Source organism: Planococcus citri, chromosome 3 (genome assembly GCF_950023065.1).
Source record: "Planococcus citri chromosome 3, ihPlaCitr1.1, whole genome shotgun sequence".
In the NCBI taxonomy this organism is placed as follows: domain Eukaryota; kingdom Metazoa; phylum Arthropoda; class Insecta; order Hemiptera; family Pseudococcidae; genus Planococcus; species Planococcus citri.
In genome coordinates, this window is record NC_088679.1 from 17,699,984 (window position 1) to 17,720,026 (window position 20,043).

At 34.5% G+C, this 20,043-nt stretch overlaps 1 protein-coding gene across 2 annotated transcripts in view; it reads left to right on the top strand.

The window, feature by feature from the left end:
• Positions 1-20,043, top strand: part of Eip63E (cyclin dependent kinase Eip63E) — a 375,533-nt gene that overhangs the window by 241,641 nt on the left and 113,849 nt on the right. For both annotated transcript variants that reach the window (XM_065355991.1, XM_065355993.1), the window contains exon 4: positions 13,986-14,185. In XM_065355991.1, coding sequence (XP_065212063.1) covers positions 13,986-14,185 — 200 coding nt within the window. The remainder of the gene's footprint in view (positions 1-13,985; positions 14,186-20,043) is intronic.

A 20,043-nucleotide genomic window follows, 5' to 3' on the forward strand; every position in this document is an offset into this window, starting at 1 on the left:
TTACGTGAAAAACCACCCCCAAAGAAAGTGGCACAAATGCGGACAATGCACCCCCTTCCCACCTCCTCATAGTAGGCAGAAAAATACTGGACAAAATAGAGTTGAGAGAGCATACAAAAATAGGTACATCACTAGTTCAAATTTCAGGTGCTAAAGCAAATTTTTTGACTTTAAATCAGAATGCCTAACTGTCATGAAAGTCATGAAAAAATGATAAATTTTGGTAGGTAGTTCCGAAAGTCATGAAAATGTCATAAGAAAGTCATGGATTTTGCTCGAAACACATTTAAAATTTTTTCAAAAAACTCAAATATTACTTTAAACCTTGTTAAATTAAAAAAAAAAAGAAACATCAAATTAAAAAAAATGAAAAATTTGTTCCAAAAATCAGAAAAATGAAAAACTTAAATACTGAAATACTTAATTTTTGATCCTGTAAAAAATGGCAACCCTGTTCGATGCCCTCACAGTTTCAAGTTGATTGTTTTTTTTATGGGTGGGGGGAGGGAGATTCTCATGCGGTTAAAATGTGAAAAATGGGCCATGAAAAAGTTGCGAAGAAGTCATGATTTTTTGACTGGCAGTTTTGTTAGACACCCTGTAGATGCATTTTTTGAAATCCAATGCGAGTTTGAAATTTGGAAAAATTTGAAATTATATCAAGTTGGTATGTATCCTATTTTTGACGTCTCAAATCAATTGAGAACTGGTTCAAACCCTTTTAGAGTAGTTTTGAAGCCTCCAGAAAGTCCACAAAATTTTACCAAATCAAGTTGAAATTATTTTTCTTCTTCCTCGCTTGCCCATATCCGGACATTGCGACTACAAAATCCCCGCAACCAGTTCTCTTCAGCTATCTCTGTCCTCGGCTTTTCTTGTGCATTCTCCCAGTGACATTTTGGCAGTTTTCTTGATTAAGTCTGTGTATCGGGTGGGTGATCTTCCCCTTCCCCTCTTACCTTCTATGTGGCCTTGGACTGTCAATTTTTCCAGTTTGTCCTGCCTCACGATGTGTCCGAAGTAGCATAGTATTCGTCTCCTGATGACTGTGCTTAGCGTTTCCTTTATGCCCAGTTGCATAAGTATTGACGCATTTGTTCTTTTCTGGACCCATTACATCCTTAGTATGCGTCTGTAGCAGTACATTTTGAATGCGTCAATTTTAACTTGATCTGCCTCGTGTATACTGTCCAGCATTCTGACACATAGAGGAAGATGGAGAAGACTAGCGTTCTTACGATTCTCAGCTTTGTGGCCTTTGTAATGTTGTGGCTTTTCCATATCCGGTTGAGCTTCCCCATTGCTGTCATTGCTATGGCTGACCTTCTCCTGATTTCTCGGGCTGAGCTTCCCTGATTCATTATTGATGAACAAAGGTACACAAAGTCCTGTACCTACAACCTCTATACCATCAATCTCCAATATTTTAGGTCCGTTTTTTTGCTTCCTGTTGATTATCATTATTTTTGTTTTTCCTTTGTTGACCCTCAGACCTGCCTCATTGCTGGCTTCTTCGATTTTCCTGAGCATTTCCTTCATCTTATGCGGTGTCTCAGCAAGCAGGGTTGTGTCATTGGCATATCGTAAGTTTGATGATGTCTTTCCTCCAATTCTGACTCCCTTTTCCCAATCCTGTAGGGCAGTTCTCATTACCCATTCTCCATATGCATTGAAGAGAATTGGGCAGAGTATCAATGGCTTGGTATAAATACCACGTAAGTCCAAAATCCTACAATTTTCAGGATAGCAAAAAAACGTTTAAAACATTCATATTTTGTTATTTGCAGTTTTAGATTACATTATTATGTTTTAGAGGTCTTAATGGTATGGCCTGATGATATTTTATAGGTTGATAAAATATAATTAGTTGATTTAAAGCGCTTTGGAAGGACATACGAGATTTTCATCGTACTTATGTACGACTTACATGGTTTTTAACAAGGACTTACGAGATTTTCAAATTTACGATTGATGAAATTCATGTACATACTTACCTCGTAAGTCGGACTTATGTGTTTTTTAATGTTAGATTTTCGCCGATTAGAGCGCTAGGATGCGTTTTAGACTTAAGAGGTTTTTAAATTCGGATTCCTCGTTATTTTTTACTAAAGAAACCACAAAAAAGGCATTTTTGAAAAAATCTGGACTTACGAGGTTTTTATACCAAGCCATCATCAGTATGCATCCCTGTCTCACTCCTTTTGCTGTATGGAAATGATTGGCGAGCTCTCCTTCAACTCTCACCTGTGCCACGTTGTCCTCATACAGACTCTCCATGAGACTGACAAGGTGCTCTGGTACTCCAAGCTTTTTGAGGTTTTGCCAGAGGATCTTCCACTTCACATTGTCAAATGCCTTCTCGTAGTCAATGAAGCACATGTACACCGGCTTGTTGAATTCTCTTGCCTTTTCAATTACTTGGCGTACATTTAGGATTTGTTCTCTTGTGCCTCTTCCTGGCACAAAACCTGCCTGTTCTGGTGGTATCTGTGGCAGGATGTACGCTACTTTATCGACTAATTTTGACACGCTAACTGTAAGTCCATTGAAGGGGGTTTCGAGCCGTTTTGGAGCTTCTAGCCATATTTAGGAAACTCTAGATTTTCATCAGTATTAGAAAAATTATGTGTTTTGAAAATCTGGAATTTTAGAAGCATGGGTTTTGTCCCCAATTGAATAAAAGTTGAAAGGCAACTTTGTGATCAAAATAGTAGATTTTTTTTATAAAGTTTTTTTTTGTAGCGTTCTGAGCAGATCATGACCAATTAATTCAAAATGTTTAAAAAATTTTCATATTTGAAGATTTATGTTCTGATACAGAAATCTATACTTTATAGTAAATATTTGCAATTAGATTAAATTTTTTTATATACTTTATAGTAAATATTTGCAATTAGATTAAACTTTTTTATAACTTTGAAAGCTGCTGGCATCACTTCATTTTCAGTTGGAAAGCTGAAATTTTTAATGAATGTTTTTTTTTTCATAAAAACCAACATTTTTAAAAAGTGGCAGCGAAAAATCCCTCCAAAATACATATACCCAATTCTCGTTTTTTTTTTCTCTCGCAAAACAAAAATCATAGGAACAAGGTAATAAACCTCAAGCCAAATTTTCCTCGACGTATTCACTGAATAAATAATGAAACGCGTCAAAGTTGTGACAGAATTTATGACGAGATGTCGCGCATTTACCGACAATTCAGATGTTTACAAGACGACATTACCAGTAGAAGACGAAGCTGTCACTGCGTGTAGGAAGTGAATATATCGAACGATACACGTACTCGTAGTTCGTGTGTACAATCTTATGCAATTTGACTAAATCGACAGATTGGTACGCGCATCTCACGTTGGGAATTTTACAAAACCTTTCCCAAGCAGGAATTAAATTTTCATCAAACGGATTTCTACGAGAAATGTAGGTGAAAAGTGACATACGAGTATGTGGTGGGTGTTCTGTTGATGGTTCTTGGTAATTTTCGCAATCCTCTTTCTGCCATTCGTTCGTCGATTTCACTCATTTTTTTAAATTAATGTTGTTAGGGTCCCTTAGGGTACCTCAAGAAAATTCAGCTGCCCAATTTAAAAAATTAGACGCCCCATAGAAATTTAAATTCTTCTAAATACGTCAAAAGGTTCCTTAATACACTCGTAAGCACGAGGAAAAATCCTCATAACACACTTCTCTCAGTATAACAAATTGAAATCAAGACGAATCGAACCAGCAAAAATTCAAAATTAAAATATTTGTCGTTCATTTTACTCGCGAAGAATTTCGAATCTCATCACACTTACAAGAATAGAAACGTATCAACCTTATTTTCGAATTTCGTATCCTCGAAGTGGCAGTTTTGTGGTTTATTGATACGAAAGTGAACAATTGCGCTGAAATGGCTCATCGAGTACAGAGCACTGTGGTTCGATTAAGTATTCCACTCGTTCTTATTTTTCTGATCCTCGTTCGCTCCATCGCTCTTGAAAAAGGCTGTATAGAAACCAAATAACAATTAATTGAAATCTCAACCCAAAAACGTAGATATTCATTTACCAAAATTCGAAAGCGTGTTACAATTCGACGAACGTGAACGTGAACGAACGAATGAATGACGTAAATTGAATTTTACTACGTCGAAGCGAGAAAAAGAAAAAATACAGTTATAAACGCTCCACTCCAAGTTTTTATTGTTTGCTCGGGTCGAAATTACGAATGATTTCCCTATGCGGCGTGTTTTATACTCCAGTACGTTGGAATAATTACGTCACCGAAGTCGAAATCGCAAATAAATTCGACGACGATTTGGATTCGGATTAACAAAGAAATGCGCAAAAAAACACCTCGTCGGAGTCGTTTCCTCGTTTTATATCTTTCGATTCGTTGGTCGACGCAGTGGTTTTTTTTTTAGTCGTGTCCAAATGGAGAAAAAAAGCTCAGGTTGCGGATAGAAATTATATCTCGTAAAAAGTGCTCCGAGCTTTCAATAATGGCTACAAAGCTGAGAAAAGGGTGGAAGGAACGTCGCGACTGCCCATAGGAGAAATACATTTACATTAGGGGCTTTCAAAGTAGATCCTCTCCTTATCCTGTGTCTCATCATCTCCTTTCTCGATTCACAATGCAGTTGCATTAAGCGTCTGTGTGATCAACTCGAAGAGAAAAATGACAACTGGCTGACTTAGTTCTTGGTAACTGGATAGTGAGGAAAAAAGTACCCCTATTTTTGATTGAGATTTTGGCAAAGTAAAGTGTAAGAGGAAAAAAGAAAAGAAGTGTTACTTTTTTCAGTGACCGGAAAAGTCTAATTTATTCCTTGTGGGTGTGGATGGATTAAAAGTCGAAATTAAGAACAAAAATATCAATATCATGCAGTGTAGCCCCCCCCCACTGGCTACATCTGATCGACACCTCCAAACGCAGAAACTTTCTCGTATACCTACACGAATCCAGATCGTCGAAGTAGAACTTTCTTGAAAAAAAAACAAAGAAAATGAGAAAAATATTCATCGATAATTACGAACATCTTCGTAAAAAGTTTTCCTTCTCTACAAAGACCTTATTTTCCGCCAGATATAATTTCAACTCGCTGCCTTTAAATTGTCCACCTCGAAGCATACTCGAAAAAAAATTTGAAAACACAACCTTAAGGTGAAAAAAATTTCTCATTAAACTACCGTCTCAGGTATACGTAAACAATAAGTTAGATTTACTGGGGGTGATTTTCACTCGAACGAACGACTTATTTATCGCGCTAGTGATATTGAAAATATGCTCATTTTATTGAACTTCTCTCCGGCGTAGCAGTAAATTCTTCATTAAGTTGCTCGTCTGTATTTGAAATTGAACCCGCTTCTCGTCATCGTACTCGTATTTGGCGCTGCTTCCGAGAGCAAAACTTTACCATTTTATCAAGCACGGTAAATTACATTCGTCAGGGTAATACAAAATTCCGATCAGATTTACCTACCTGTATCGATACGATGGTTGAAATTTCACTCGAGTGTTTTCTTCTTCGTCGAAAGTCGATTTTAAAATATGTGCTGGAGCTTTTGTGAGCGTTTCTACGTCTTGTAGTATACGAGTAGGTTATGAAGATATTAATGAACTAATACAAATATTTCGCGTATTTTTCCATTACCTATTTCTTTCATTTGGTCGTTTACTGCTTTGCTATATACCTTCTTTTGGTAATTCCCATCGGTATTGTACTGGTATCTCGGATGCTCGAAAGTAGCAATAAAATTCCATTTTCTTTTTCTCAAATTATATGGAGAAAGTTGACCATTTTGTGTATCCTTGATTTCAATGGCTGCTTTTCTTATTTTTCGTAATTTTAGAAAAATTTTCATCTCGAGTTTCACTACTTTTATTGTACAGGTAATTTAAGTGAATAGGAAGCAAAAATAATTTCGACGTCCTTTTTCTCGCCTCATAACTTATCAACGGCCAAGAAAAGAGCTAAATTTCAAAATCGATGAAATCTCGATATCTCGAGATCAGAAACCTCTCGAAAGAAAAATCAAAAAATCTCGAAATCTTAAGAAAGAAAAAACTCGAAATCTTGAGATCAAATGACGAAACAATCTCATGAGCAAAAAATCTCAAAATCTCTACTCTTCGAAATCGAGAATCTCTCGAAGTCTGCAGACGAAAAAATTTCAAAATCTCAAGATAAAAAAATCTGGAAATCTCGAAAAAAAATCTCAAATCTCTGGATGGAGAAAAATCTCAAAATTTTGAAATTGAAAACACTTCTATAATCTTGAGATCATGAAAATATGCGAAAAAAATCTTGAAAATCTATCAAAAACAAAAAACTAGAAATCTGTTGATCAAAAAATCTTGGAGACCAAAATCGTCTCGAAGCCTGATGGCGAAAAAAATTTGGAAATCTCGAAATCAAAAAAATCTTGAAAGGAAAAAAATATTCAGATTAACAAATTTTAGAATCAGATGATTAAAAAATCTTAAAATTCTGACATAGGAGTTCAAAGCCCTCTGGAAGCCTCGTGACAAAAAAGTTCTGGAAGTCAATAACATCTCACAAAAAAAAAATCTTGAAAATCCCGAGACAGAAAAATCCCAAACTATCCAGATTGAAAAAATCTTGTAATCTCGAGGTAAAAAACCTCTCAAACTTGGAGGCTAAAGATCAAAATTTGAAAACTTTGAGATGAAAAAAAAATGGAATCTCAAAACAAAAAAAATCTCAAAATTTTATACTCACAACCAAAAAAGACTTATAACCTCTAGATCAAAAACCTACTTTCGGAATAAAAATCTCAAAATTTTAAAATTAATAAGACCTCAAAATCTCAAGATAAACAAAATTGGAAGTCCTGAGACAAAAAAATTTCAAACTCTCCAGAATGAAAATACTTGTAATCTCACGATCAAAAATTTCTCAATGTCTGGATGCAAAAGTATCAAAATCTCAGAACCTCAAGATGATAAAAATAAAATCACGAAACAAAAATCTAACAATAAAATCTAAAATTTCAAGACTTAAAAATCTCAAAATCTCGAGATGGATAAAAAAATATAGAATCTCCAAACAAAAAAATCTCAAATTCTTAGGGTCTAAAAATCTCATAATCTCACGACCAAAAATAACCTATAATCTTAAGATCAAAAACCTACTCTGGGAACAAAAATCTAAAAATTTCAAAACCAATAAGAGCTGAAAATCTCAAGATGAAAAAATTGAAGTCCTGAGGCAAAAAATTTTAAAATGTCACGACAGAAAAATCTCAAACTCTCCAGATCGAAAAAATCTTGTAATCTTAAGATCAAAAACTTTTCAAAGTTTGAATGCAAAAGTATCAAAATTTCAAATCTCGAAAATTTGCGACCTAAAAATCTCACAATTTCACCATTCAAGAAATCTCATAAAGCTCAAGATCAAAAACTCAGTCTGACAAGGAGGTGCCCCAGGTGACGACCAATATCACCGATTTTTGCATTATTGGATAGAGGACATCGAACATAGTTTAACCCCAAATTTTCAGCTGCTGAAGTTGATATTTCAGCCTTCCAGGACGATTTTTCGATTTTCACATTGCAATTTTGAAAAAATCGAAAAATCGCCCTGAAACCCTGAAATATTAACTTCAGCAGCTGAAAATTTCACCGTGGGCTAGTCTCATCATAATTAGGTATGTATTGAAATGCCCAAATAATATGAGAGGTTTCGGTATGCGACCTCCGCCGACTATTTTTGTCTAATTTTTCAAAATTGTCATGTGAAAATCGAAAAATCGCCCTGAAACGGTGAAATATCAAATTCAGCAGCTGAAAATTTCACCGTGGGCTAGTCTCATCATATGTATTGAAATGCCCAAATAATATGAGAGGTTTCGGTATGCGACCTCCGCCAACCTATTTTTGTCCAAATTTTCAAAATTGCCATGTGAAAATCGAAAAATCGCCCTGGAAGGCTGAAATATCAACTTCAGCAGCTGAAAATTTCGTGGCAGACTATGTTCGATGTTCTCTATCCAATGGTGCAAGCATCATTGAAATCGGTACATGTCACATGGGGCACCTACCTTGTGAGGACAAAAATCTGAAAATTTCAAAATCTTAAGATGAAAAAAAAATTAAAATCCTGAGATGAAAATTTTACAATCTCAAGACAGAGAAATCTCGCAAACTGTCCAGATCGAAAAAATCTTATAAATTGCGTGATTAAAACCCTTTCAAAATCTCAAAATTTCAAGATCGAATAATCTCAAAATTTCGGAGTCTGAAAATCTCGTAATCTCACAATAAAAAATTGTGGACAAAAATATCGAAATTTCAAAATTAAATAAGACTTCAAAATCTGAAAAGATGAAAAAAATTTCGAAATGGTGTACACAAAATCTCTAACCCTGGATCAAAAAAATTTTGTCATCTCGGGGTCAAAACCGTCTCGACGTCTGAAGACAAAAATCACAAAATCTCAGAAAAAATTTCGAAAAATTGAGATCTAAAAATCTCACAATCTCAGGGTCAAAACATCTTGAGAAAAATCTTGAAAAAACTCATAATTTTGGGGTAAAAATATCTCTCAAAATCTCTAAAAATCTTTAAATCTGGAGATGAAAAATATAATCATTTGAAGACAATAATCTCGAGATCAAAAAGCGTTCTTCGATCATATCGTTCGAAAACACCCCTTCAGCTCTCTTTCTCCTATTTTTTGAGTGAAGTTGATATTTGAATAGTTCAGAAAACATGTACATAGGTAAAATTACTCAGAAACACTGAAAAAAATCAAGAAAATATTCCTCTGAATGAGTGGTCACCTTATCTTGGTCATATCGTACGAGTACTTAGCCTATTTACTAAGTACCTACTTCGCGTTTCACGTAAAACATTCACCGCAGCAGTCTAGACGTCTCTGGGAAATACAATTTCTGTGCCCACGCGTTTGCCCCAGCTCTATTCCCATTCCTCTAATTTCCTTTCTTTTTCTTTTCATTTTAATATACACATTACACGTACCTACTTAAACCGGAAGATTTAACAAATTAATCGAGACCCTGTTAAAAGAAAAAAAAATAAAATAGAAAAGGAAAAGAAACGATCATGAGGTGAAATAATGTAACAAAAGGTGCTGCTTGCAAAGAACCTCGGCACGTTTGTGTTTTCAAGCTTTCCCTCCCATCCTCTTCGTCTCACTCTGGTGGTTATAAAGTTAGCAAACTGCAAATCATGCGAATTACGAACACGACCAAGATTAATCAAAGGCTGAAAGGGAACAGGAGACGTTATATAGCGGTATACTAACTAAAAAGGTGAAAAAGCGAAAAAGAACACGAGGGACGTCGAGGTAAAAGAGTAAATGACAAGACACGCGATCATTTCGGACGAGCGAAGGTAGACGCCCGTTTAAATGGCCTCTCATTTGCCATTTTCAGTCTTATTACTTCTCTTGCGTTTTTATAATTTGTAAAGGTAAACGAAACACGAGCGAAAAAAACGAGAAATCGTTTTACCGGTCTTAATTAAATAACGTTTATGAACTTGTAAATTTTTTATTAACGATCCGTGCGGCGATGATGAGAGGTGGCGCCAAAGCTTTCCATTGCTGACCGCATATAATCAGGTGACCTGAACGTGCAACTTGCCACATATTGCAATTAATCTCGATGTGATGCTTGAAATATTGGAATATTGGTTTTTAATTCGAGTAATACGAGTTGAGGGATGAAGGAATCTCTCGACCTTTCATTTAAAACTGATTGAAACTTTGGTCGATGGAAAGAGAAGTTTTATAGAAGTATTGTTTGAAAACGAACGTACGTTAACTCGAAAATTATTTTTTCTTTTAAAAATTTCTCAATTGCCATATTTTCTAATCAAAGTCAACGATTTATCAACTCCCCAATAAATATGAAAATAAAAAAACGGAAAAACACAAAAATCATTCCAATATAGAATAAAAAATACAATAAAAAGATGACACAGTCGCACGAATTTTTCATATAAAATACTTTTTCGGAGTTTCCTTTCATGTCACAAGGCAATTTCAAGCCATCTTTCCTCTTTACTCAGCCATACGTATTCCCCCTCCCCTCACTTCGTTTTTCGCCTCTTTCATACTCGTATGTACATGCGAAATACACCACCAGGACATTACTTCATGCAATATATGTATAAAGAATCGAAATATAAACGTATGTAGTACGAGTCTTTTAAAAGCGTGCAGGGTGTACCGACACACCAATGAATTCCAAATCGAAATAAGATAAAAAGAATCACCGCGACACATTCCAAGCCCCTATCAAACATCGCTTTTGAATTTCCATATCATAAATTTTACATTAAAAAGTAACTCGACTCGCAGAAATAAAATGAAAAACGCACATATCATTCGACACACATATAACTTTTTCCTTAGATGTTTTTTTCCTCGTATATTTTTTTCTCTCTCACTAACCGCCTGTGTTCGTATTTACCAGGCTGGAACATTTTTTATCCATCAAAATATTCCTTATATATTTTGTTGTATAAGTACGAATTATACAGGTACCTCTGTAGTCTGCATAGTCTCTCTCTCTCTACCTAACCCGGAATAGAGAGAAAAAAAAATCTGCGTCGAGATAAAAATACACGTAGTCGTCTTATAGCCTGACTCAATTCGACGCTTTACAAAGGATCTATCTATTTTTACCATAACCTATACGAGTAAGTACGACGTATGTATTCAATTTTTATCACGAAAATGGTAGATAAGCCTCATTCAGTTACTTCGCCAATCTTCACAATATGCTCAAGGTATATATTGTGAAATGGATTTTTTTTTTTCAAGTAGAAAAATATTTATAATCTACGATATATGGAAATACGAGTACTTCTACTTACTGTAGGTCTATAGAGTAGGTAATATTTTATGAGTATTATTCGAACTACTCTCTTCTCTTTCCTCGAATGGAAAATTACGTATTCGGTTTGCCATCACCCACTTCAAGAGCACTGGAGAGCCCAATTCTTACAAGCGAACTCGATTTTTTGATCTCGAGACATCAATTTTTTTTACCTTGTGAATTAATGATTTTGAGATTTTCTTGCCTTTGGATTATTGGTTTTTTTTTCAGATCTCGCTGTTTCAAGACTTTTTTCCAACATTTCCTTGATTTTGAAATTGTAAGATTTTTTGATTTCAAGATTTTGAAATTTTTCAGTCTCAAAATATCAAGTTTTTCGATCTGGTAATTTTGAAATTTTTAGTGATCTCAAGATCTTGAAGGTTTTTATTTTCTTATAATCTCGAGATTTCAAGATTTTTTCCAAGATTGATTTGACCCTGGGATTGTGAGATTTTTCCGTTTTCACACTTTGGGGTTTTAAAGATCTTTTGATCTCGAGATTTCAGGACTTTTTGATCTTGAAATGAGATTTTGAGATTTTTTTGTCTTGAAATTCTGAGATTTTTTCGTTTTGAGATTTTAATTTTTTTCAATTTCAAGGTTTTCAGATTCTGAGATTTTGAGATTTTTCAAGAAGATTTTTTTGTTCTATAGAGTTCCAGATTTTTTTGTTCAAGATTTCAAAATTGTTTTCATCTTTAGATTTTGAAGTCCAATTTATTTTGAAACTTTGTTATTATTTTCGTCAAACTTCGAGAGGTTTTTCAGCTTGAGGTTACAAGATTTTCGGACCCCAAAATTTTGAGATTTTTTTGTTTGAAGATTTTAATTTGTTTTTCATCTTGAGATGAGAGGATTTTTTGATCCAGAAAGTTTGAAATTTTTCTGTCTTGAAATTTCGTTTTTTTTGTCTCGGGATTTTTATTTTTATCATCTTGAGATTTCGGGGTCTTGTCTTCAGATTTGAGAGATTTTTGATCTCGGGGTCATAAAATTTTTTTATGATGAAATGTTGATGTTTTGAGAGTTTGACACTTTTGCCTCCAGGTTTTGAAAGGTCTTTGGATCTTGAGACTACAAGATTTTTTCGATCTGGACAGTTTGAGATTTCTCTGTCTTGAGATTGTAAATTTTTTTTTGTCTCAGGATTTTAATTTTTTTACATATTCAGATTTTGAGGCCTTGTGGATTTTGAAACTTTCAGATTTTTGTCCCCAGACTAGATTTTTGATCTAGAAGTTAATAAGATTTTTTTGATGTTGAGATTTTGTGAGATTTCTATGACCCCAAAATTTTGAGATTTTTTATATTTTGAGATTCTAGTTTTTTTTTTCATCTTGAGGTTTTGAGATTTTGATACTGGGCAGTTTTGCCTCCTGAGTTTGAGAGGTTTTTGATCTTGAGACTGCAAGATTATTCCGACGTGGAGAATTTGAGATTTTTCTGTCTTAACATTTAAAAAATTTTTTGTCTCAGAACTTCAATTTTTTTTCATTGTTAGATTTTGAAATGTGGAGATTTTTGTTCCTTGAGTAGGTTTTTGATCTTGAGGTTATAAGTTTTTTTTAATTTTGGTTGTGAGATTATGAGATTATTAAATTCTAAAAATTTGAGATTTTTCATTTTTTTCTTCGTTTTGAAATTTTGAGATTTTTGAATCTTGAAATTTTGCATTAAAACTTTTTTGTTTCGAGATTCAATTTTTACGTTCTTGAGGTTTTCAGATTTTGATACTTTTGCCTCCTGAGTTTGAGAGGTTTTTGATCTTGAGATAGCAAGATTTTTTCGATGTGGAGAATTCGAGATTTTTCTGTCTCAACATTTTAAAATTTTTTTGTCTCAGAACTTCAATTTTTTTTCATTGTTAGATTTTGAAATTTAGAGATTTTTGTTTTCCTAGAGTATGTTTTTGACTTTTTGATCTTGAGATTATAAGTTTTTTTTGGTTGTGAGATTATGAGATTATTGAATTCTAATAATTTGAGATTTTTTTGTTTCGAGATTTTTTAGTATTGAATTTTAAATTCTAGATTTTTTGTTTCCAGATTATATTTTTTCAATCTTGAGGTTTGAGATTTTGACACTTTTGCCTTCAACTTTGAGAGGATTTTGATCTTGAGATTACAAGATTTTTTCGATGTGGAGAGTTTGAGATTTTTCTGTCTTGAAATTTTTTTGTCTCAGGATTTCAATTTTTTTCATCTTGAAATTTTATTTTGAGATTTTATTGATTTTGAAATTTTGTCTCCAGACTTGAGAAAGTTTTAGATCTCAAGATTTCAAGATGTTTCTAATTGTGAGAATTTCTGATCTCAAAATTTTGAGATTTATCGTTCACGAACGATTGAATCAGTTTTTCCAGGAACACTCCTGCATTCAATTTTTCTTGCAATCTCAGAATCCAAAGCAATATTTACTCCTTGGAAATATAATTTTTTCTGAAATAATCACAAGAGTCATTTGTGAACGATTTTTTTCAATCAAATATCGAGTCTTCACGAACGACTGAATCAAAACAACCAAGCTTTTGCAGATCAAAACGGTTTCTCTTTGTCAAACTGCCAATAAAATTATCACTAGTTCCTTCTCATGTACTACAAATCTGTATTTTGTACGAAAAGAAAGAAAAGAAAAATAAAGTAGAAATGAAAACACCGAATGCACAGAATTCGTCAATAGTACACAAGAAAAGACAAGATTTTTGTCAATCATAGAGCCTTTTTTTTTTTTTTTTTTTTTTTTTGGCTCTTTTCAAGCAAAGTGAAAGTGTGTAGTTGAGTCATTTTGTAAAAGAGTAATGTTGTAGCAGCCGCCGTAAGGGATTGTGGAAAAATCCAAGACGGATATTGCTTCCGAAAACTTTTCATTAACGTTCCCCTTCATTTCCGGTGTTCTTTTTTTTTGAAAATGTACTATTTACAAGAGATCGCTCGTCTTCATCGTTATGCTTGTGAGTTCGAAAGAGAACTTAATTATCGTTGTCGTGAGCTCGTCGGAAATGGAAAAGTTTCCAGTTTTAAAGGGTTAAAGGATGGGGGGGGGGAACTTCCACGTGTTGTAAGCTATGAATTTATTCAGCCCTGAAGTGTATTTTTTAGGTAAATAAGTGTATTTTTATTTTTTCTGTTACAGTTTGGCATGATAAAGGTCATCATCATGAATTGGTCAAACGTCAATTATCTGTATCGTCTGATTCGAAGTTACTAGACGAAGATATCTGTGAAGAAACTCGTGTGATACTTAGACCTAAAAAGCCATCTAGACCTAAGTCCGAAGTGTTCCTTATGAAAGATTCAAACCAAAGAAGAACTAAACGATATTCGGCCTTTGGGGTAAGTAAATACGAGTAAAACAACAAAATAAGGATTTTATCGAATATTCGGTCTACTCGAAGAATGTTTGAAATGGCAATGATGAAATAAAATCGCGAAGAGTATAAAAATTGACCTTCAATAAAACAGAAGAACGAATGACGAAATTTAATCACCGAATTTAAACTCGGTAATGAAAACCAAAGTACCTTTCAAAAAACAATTTCCACTCCGTACAAGATTTTTACTACGCGTACCAGCCGACCAAGTTCAATAAAATTCAGACGTGAAAAATACGAGTATAAATCTTACGCCTAAAAAAGAAAAAAACGAATGTTGAATTGTTATATCATCGTAATTCCTTGCAGTACATTTTAACTGACTTCTTCGGCTCATTTTTTATTTGATAAAAATACGTTTTAATTTCCAAATGAGTCGTGAAAATATATACTGCTTACTGCCGCATATAAAACGAAAGCTGACTGGCGGAATTAGCGAATAAATAATTAACTATTCGTAGACGACGTGTTGGTGGTGTTGGGTTTACGACAACGATGAACGAGAAAATGTGTTCAAAGATAACGAATCTGGGAATCTGTCTCGATTAGATTGTCATTCTGTCGAGTAATATGAGGTGATTTGAAAGTCTGCGTAAAAACTTGTCGTCTGAGTATTTGAAACGTCGCAGTTATAAGCGTATCATTTCCAAGAACAAAGTTAAAGATCCCGAAAAACGTAATGGTGATTCAATTACGTGCTCGTAGAAGCAACAAGTTCGACGAATGAGTTTTCCCTAAGTTATCTTCTCGCTTTTATGGAAAATGCGAAAGAGTAATAAGTTCGAGAATTATTTTATTTGCAAATCTTTGTGCACTTTGCTCTTTATGTCGATGATGTGAATACTGAATTTTGCTCGTCGAGTAAAAAAAGAGAACGATTCAGTGCGTTGTTTATGAAGTGGACTAATATTCTGTTTTTTGACCTAAATCTATATTTTTCTGACGCAATAAGAAGTATACATTAAAGCATGCAGTAATGAATTTTGGAAAACTGCACCCAAATTGATTGAAAGAGTTATCAAAATGATCAATTTGAAGAGCTGTTATGTGCAAAATTTGGACACTTCAAAATTTATTAGAAGTCTCTGGTGGAAACTGCTGCAAATGAATTTTAGGGCCTGGGGGTTGGAAAAGAGGTCGAAGCTTAATTTCAACTTTCTACCTCAATTTGATATAATTTTGAGTTTATTTCCATTGGAAATGGATTTTTGAATTTTTAAAAATTCATCGAGATATCCTCAGACATTGAAATTTTAATGAAATAGGAAAATAAAAAAATTTAATGTGGAGTGCAATCCGCAATATTGTAGCCTTTCTTATTTCACTGAAGCTGCATTTTATTAGATTCAAAGTATTAATTGGGTCATTCCATGTCAAATTAGTTCCCTCTTGGGAATAAGGTGTTCCAGAGCTCGCATGTTATGAAAGTTAGATTTTGAAAGTAACTTTTCTGGTTACCGGTGTTCTACCAAAGTTACGTTTGCTGGAAATTTTCAAAAAATTACAATGTTAACATTGACCAAGTGAATGATATTTTACGATCGATAACATTTATGTGTGCGTTCTGTTATTTTCCCAGCTGTTTACACTGCCTTTTCAGCTTTGTCGAAATCTTGCTTTATGCCTCAAATAGCAAAAAGTATCGGTTTTTGTTAAAATTACAAAAATTGTTCCTTTTTGCAAAAAATTCCAAAAAGTCTCAATTCTTTTCCAAAAGTTACTTTGAAATCTCAATCTCTTGCTAAAATTGTAAACTTTCGTTTTTTTACCAAAAAAATAATTTTTTGACTTGAATTAAAAATTTTTAAATTTCCAAAAATTTCATTTTTTTCGCTTGATTGCTGAAAAAATTTCACGTTTTGCCAAAAGTTACTGAAAATTGTCGCTTTCTTTTTGTAAAAAATCCAACCAAAATTTACTCAAAAAATCTCGCTTTTTGCCAAAAATTCCCATAAAGCCTCTCCTTTTCGCTAAAAAAGTCAACGTTTCGCTTTTTTTTTGCCAAAAAATTGACAAAAAACCATAAAGCACCAAACAAATTTTATAATTATTTTTTTTTCAAAACTGCTCAGAAAAAATATTTATACTTAAAAGCTTATGATTTTCTGCAAAAAAATTTAAAATTTTTCAATTGCCAGAAATTTCATTTTTTTTTTACTAAAAATTGCTGAAAAAATTTTACGTTTTGCCAAAAATTACTAAAAAGTTGAATTGTCACTTTCTTTTTGTAAAAAATTCCAAAAAGTCTCCATTTTTTTCCAAAATTTACTCAAAAAACTCGTTTTTTGCTGAAAATTGCCAAAAAGCCTCAACTTTTTGCTTTTTTTTACGAAAAAAATTGACAAAAATCCGTAAAACATCAAAAATTTCTACAATAGGTATTTTTTTCAAAACTGCTTAGAAAAAATATTAGTAGAAGCTTTATGATTTTCTGCTATGGAAATTCAAAATTTTTCAATAGCCAAAAATCCTTTTTTTTTTTTGTTAAAAATTGCTGAAAAAATTTTACGTTTTGTCAAAAATTACTAAATATTTAAATTGTCCCTTTTTTTTTTTAAAAATTCCAAAAAGTCACAATTTTTGTTCCAAAATTTACTCAAAAATTGCCAAAAAAAAAAGGCTGCCTTTTGCTAAAATTGTCAAAATCTCTTTTCTTATGCCAACAATGTCATAAGTCTTCCTTTATTGACAAGAATTTCTTAAGAAATCTCATTTCTCTGACAACAATTCAGAAAAGGTGTCATTTTTATCCAACGATTGCTGAAAAATTCTGTTTTTTTGCTGAAACTGTTGAAAGTCTCGACCGAGTTTCATTATAAGTTTCAATTGGAATGTTTATTTTTTCATTTTTTTTTTTTTTTTTTTGAATTTATAATTGAAATTTTTTGATTTTTTTGTGATGTTTTTCACCTCAAAATGTTCTGCTCACGTCGTGTAATTTTTTTGGTTAGGTCCAAACCAAACCAAATTTTGATTAGGTGCATACTTTTTTAAAAATTTTTTTTTTTGGGGGGGGGGACTTGAGTACGAGCTCTGGTTTTTCGATTTTTAGTGTTGCCAGATCATTTGCTGATTTTAAAGAAAATTTTGATGCTAAAAAAAAATATTACCTGTGCGGAAAATAAGACAAATGGAGCAACCAATAAAGCAACTGTGACGGTAGGGGATGCGCCCACAGCTTCCACCTAAAGGGAAGATGTGTTCCCTCGGAGTGGCAGCACTGACTAAGTAGTGCACTCTATCGGACTAGTTCGAGTATAGCCACTCCGCCGTTAGAGACGTTACAAACGTTAAGTATTTTTTCACTGGTGTTCCGGTTCGGATGCATTTCAGAGCTTCCACTTGCAATTGACATTGCAAGTGTCTTTTTATAATGATTAGTGTGTCTTTTTTGTATTTAATCGATTCGGTTTTATATCAGAGATGTGTACAAATAAAGCATAACACTTCATTTGCGGTCTATGATCATTTATGCGGTGTTTCGTCACCTTTGCTGTTCGATGTACTTTCGTAAGGTCATCAGTAGAGTTTGGGTTCCCTGGGCTCAATTATATGTCGAATAGACCTGGACTTTCCCTCTGTAAACCAAGGAGAGTCCCACCTATCACATATTTGGCGCCCTAAACGTGGTAAAAACTGTACCCAGGGCTTTTCAAGTGCACTTTTTGTGTCACAAATTAGGGCAAAGTCACGAGGTATTGCGACCTCTAGCCTAACCTCTAGCCTAACCGCTATTACTGCTCTCGAAAGAGGCAAACTGTACCTAGTACAGGCGGAATCGCGTATTCCAACCAGAGTTTTTTACTTATCAGAGTTTTTACAAACCCCAGAATTCCAGTCAAAATTTGGTCAACCAGGCGACTACGGCGAAAATTGGTCAACCAGGCGACTACATCGTATCAATCAGTCAACTAGGCGACTGCAACGTTCGTTAAAAAGGTACGTGAGAGTTTATTTCTCGAAAGAATCGCGAAAAAGTGCCGAAAAATCGCGTTATTAGAGCTTTCGTTCCAAGTTCGACAAGCTTTGGTTTGGAAAAACCGAGCACAGTTGAACAAGCTCGTACCAAAGTTCAAGGTCAAGCGTTGAAAGCTCGTTGCAAGCTTGTACCGTGCTACGTACCTAACAGAGACAATACAAAGCTTCGACATGCCGATGCGGTTACCGGAATATTTATCAGAGGAATTTTTGGATCACTTACCTGATCGAATGCGACGATTATTTGAGATGACGGCCGATCGAAATTCTCCGAATCCTGGAATTGACAATGCACGTAGATCCAGCTTTCCATTGGTCAGTCAGGATGCACGTGTAACCGAATTGAGACCTGAAACAAATAGTAGAGATTATGATAGCGATGGTTTCCAAAATCAGAGTATTACAAACCATGAAAGCTGTAAAATTCAAAATACTCACAATCAGCAGTTACGACGTTCGAGTAGAAATGCTGCAAAGAATGCTGATATTCAACGCCGGAATCAGTTAGGAATTCAAGCCACGCCGAAAATCAAGCCTAAAATGAAGGATCGAAAATTATTGCGCAGATTGCACGAGAATATTTTAGATCAGAGAAGAGAATGGCGCAGTGCTGAAATAAAAATTGATTCGATCGAGTATCAAGAAGCACTCGAAGAAGGCGATTTATTTTTCCTGAATGATGATCAAGATGAGATCGACGCAAGCGGTGCTGATGAAGCGAAAGCTGGAAACGGTGCACAACCGTCAGGTGAAGAAACCCCTGAGGCGTCGATTTTGCAGTTTCAACCTGATTATGAACTTGAAGGTGAACTTTCCCGGTCGGATAAGTACATGAAGAATATAGCAGAGTCCAAAATGGCTCAAATTTGTAATTTTGATCCGGTAAATTTTGATAAAAAAATTGAGATAAAAATTGAAAAAAGGCCAGAAGAATTATTTCCGAAAACTTTAACAGAGGAGGAATTAATTTTCCATAAATGGGCCTATTCATCTGCTGACAATCACGATAGCAACGATAAGGTTATTGCTCAGCGAGTCATTGATTCTGAGAAAGCCATCTCAAAAACCAGAGAGGATGTAGGCAACCTATATCTGGAGCTGCGTGCTCAAATAGCGAATATGAAATCAGAGTTAAAGAGAGAAAATGATAAAAAAATCGAAGATTTGAAATCAGAGATGAAATCAATTTTTAAAGCTTACAAAGAAACCACCGATAGAGTACTCACATCTCACGTCCTCATTATGAATAAAATGAAGGAAAGAAATATGTACCAAGGTGGACTATTATATCAGATGCAGTTACAACATGTTGAGTTTATCGAGAATATGGAAGAAGAACGTGCTGCATATTTTGAATGGAAAGATCACGTGGATGGATTTATAGAAAATCTCCACGAACCGGATGAACCACCCTACCAGCCCCCTATTGTGCCACCAGTTGCGCACAACGTGAACAGTAACATCGTTGGTAACACTGCCAGTCGCAGCAGTGGAAATACCAGTAAAGGTGTGGGTCTCTTCCGAGGAAGGAGGGACTCAAATGATCGATCTAGATCCCCCGCCCCTTCCAGGGGCAACTCGAATTCGAACAATAACAACTTCAATAACGACAGACATCGCACTCCGAGTAACGGTAATCGAAATAGATCATCATCCAGAGATTCTAGATCCCGTAGATCGCGTTCGCGAAGTAACACACCGCGACGCGACAGCCGCGACAGCCGAGGCAGCAGCGATCGACGCGAAAGCAGAGACAGCCGCGATAGGCGAGACGGTAACGGCAGCAGTGATCACAGTGATCGTCGTGATCGACGCGACAGCTACAATAGTCGCGATCGAGAT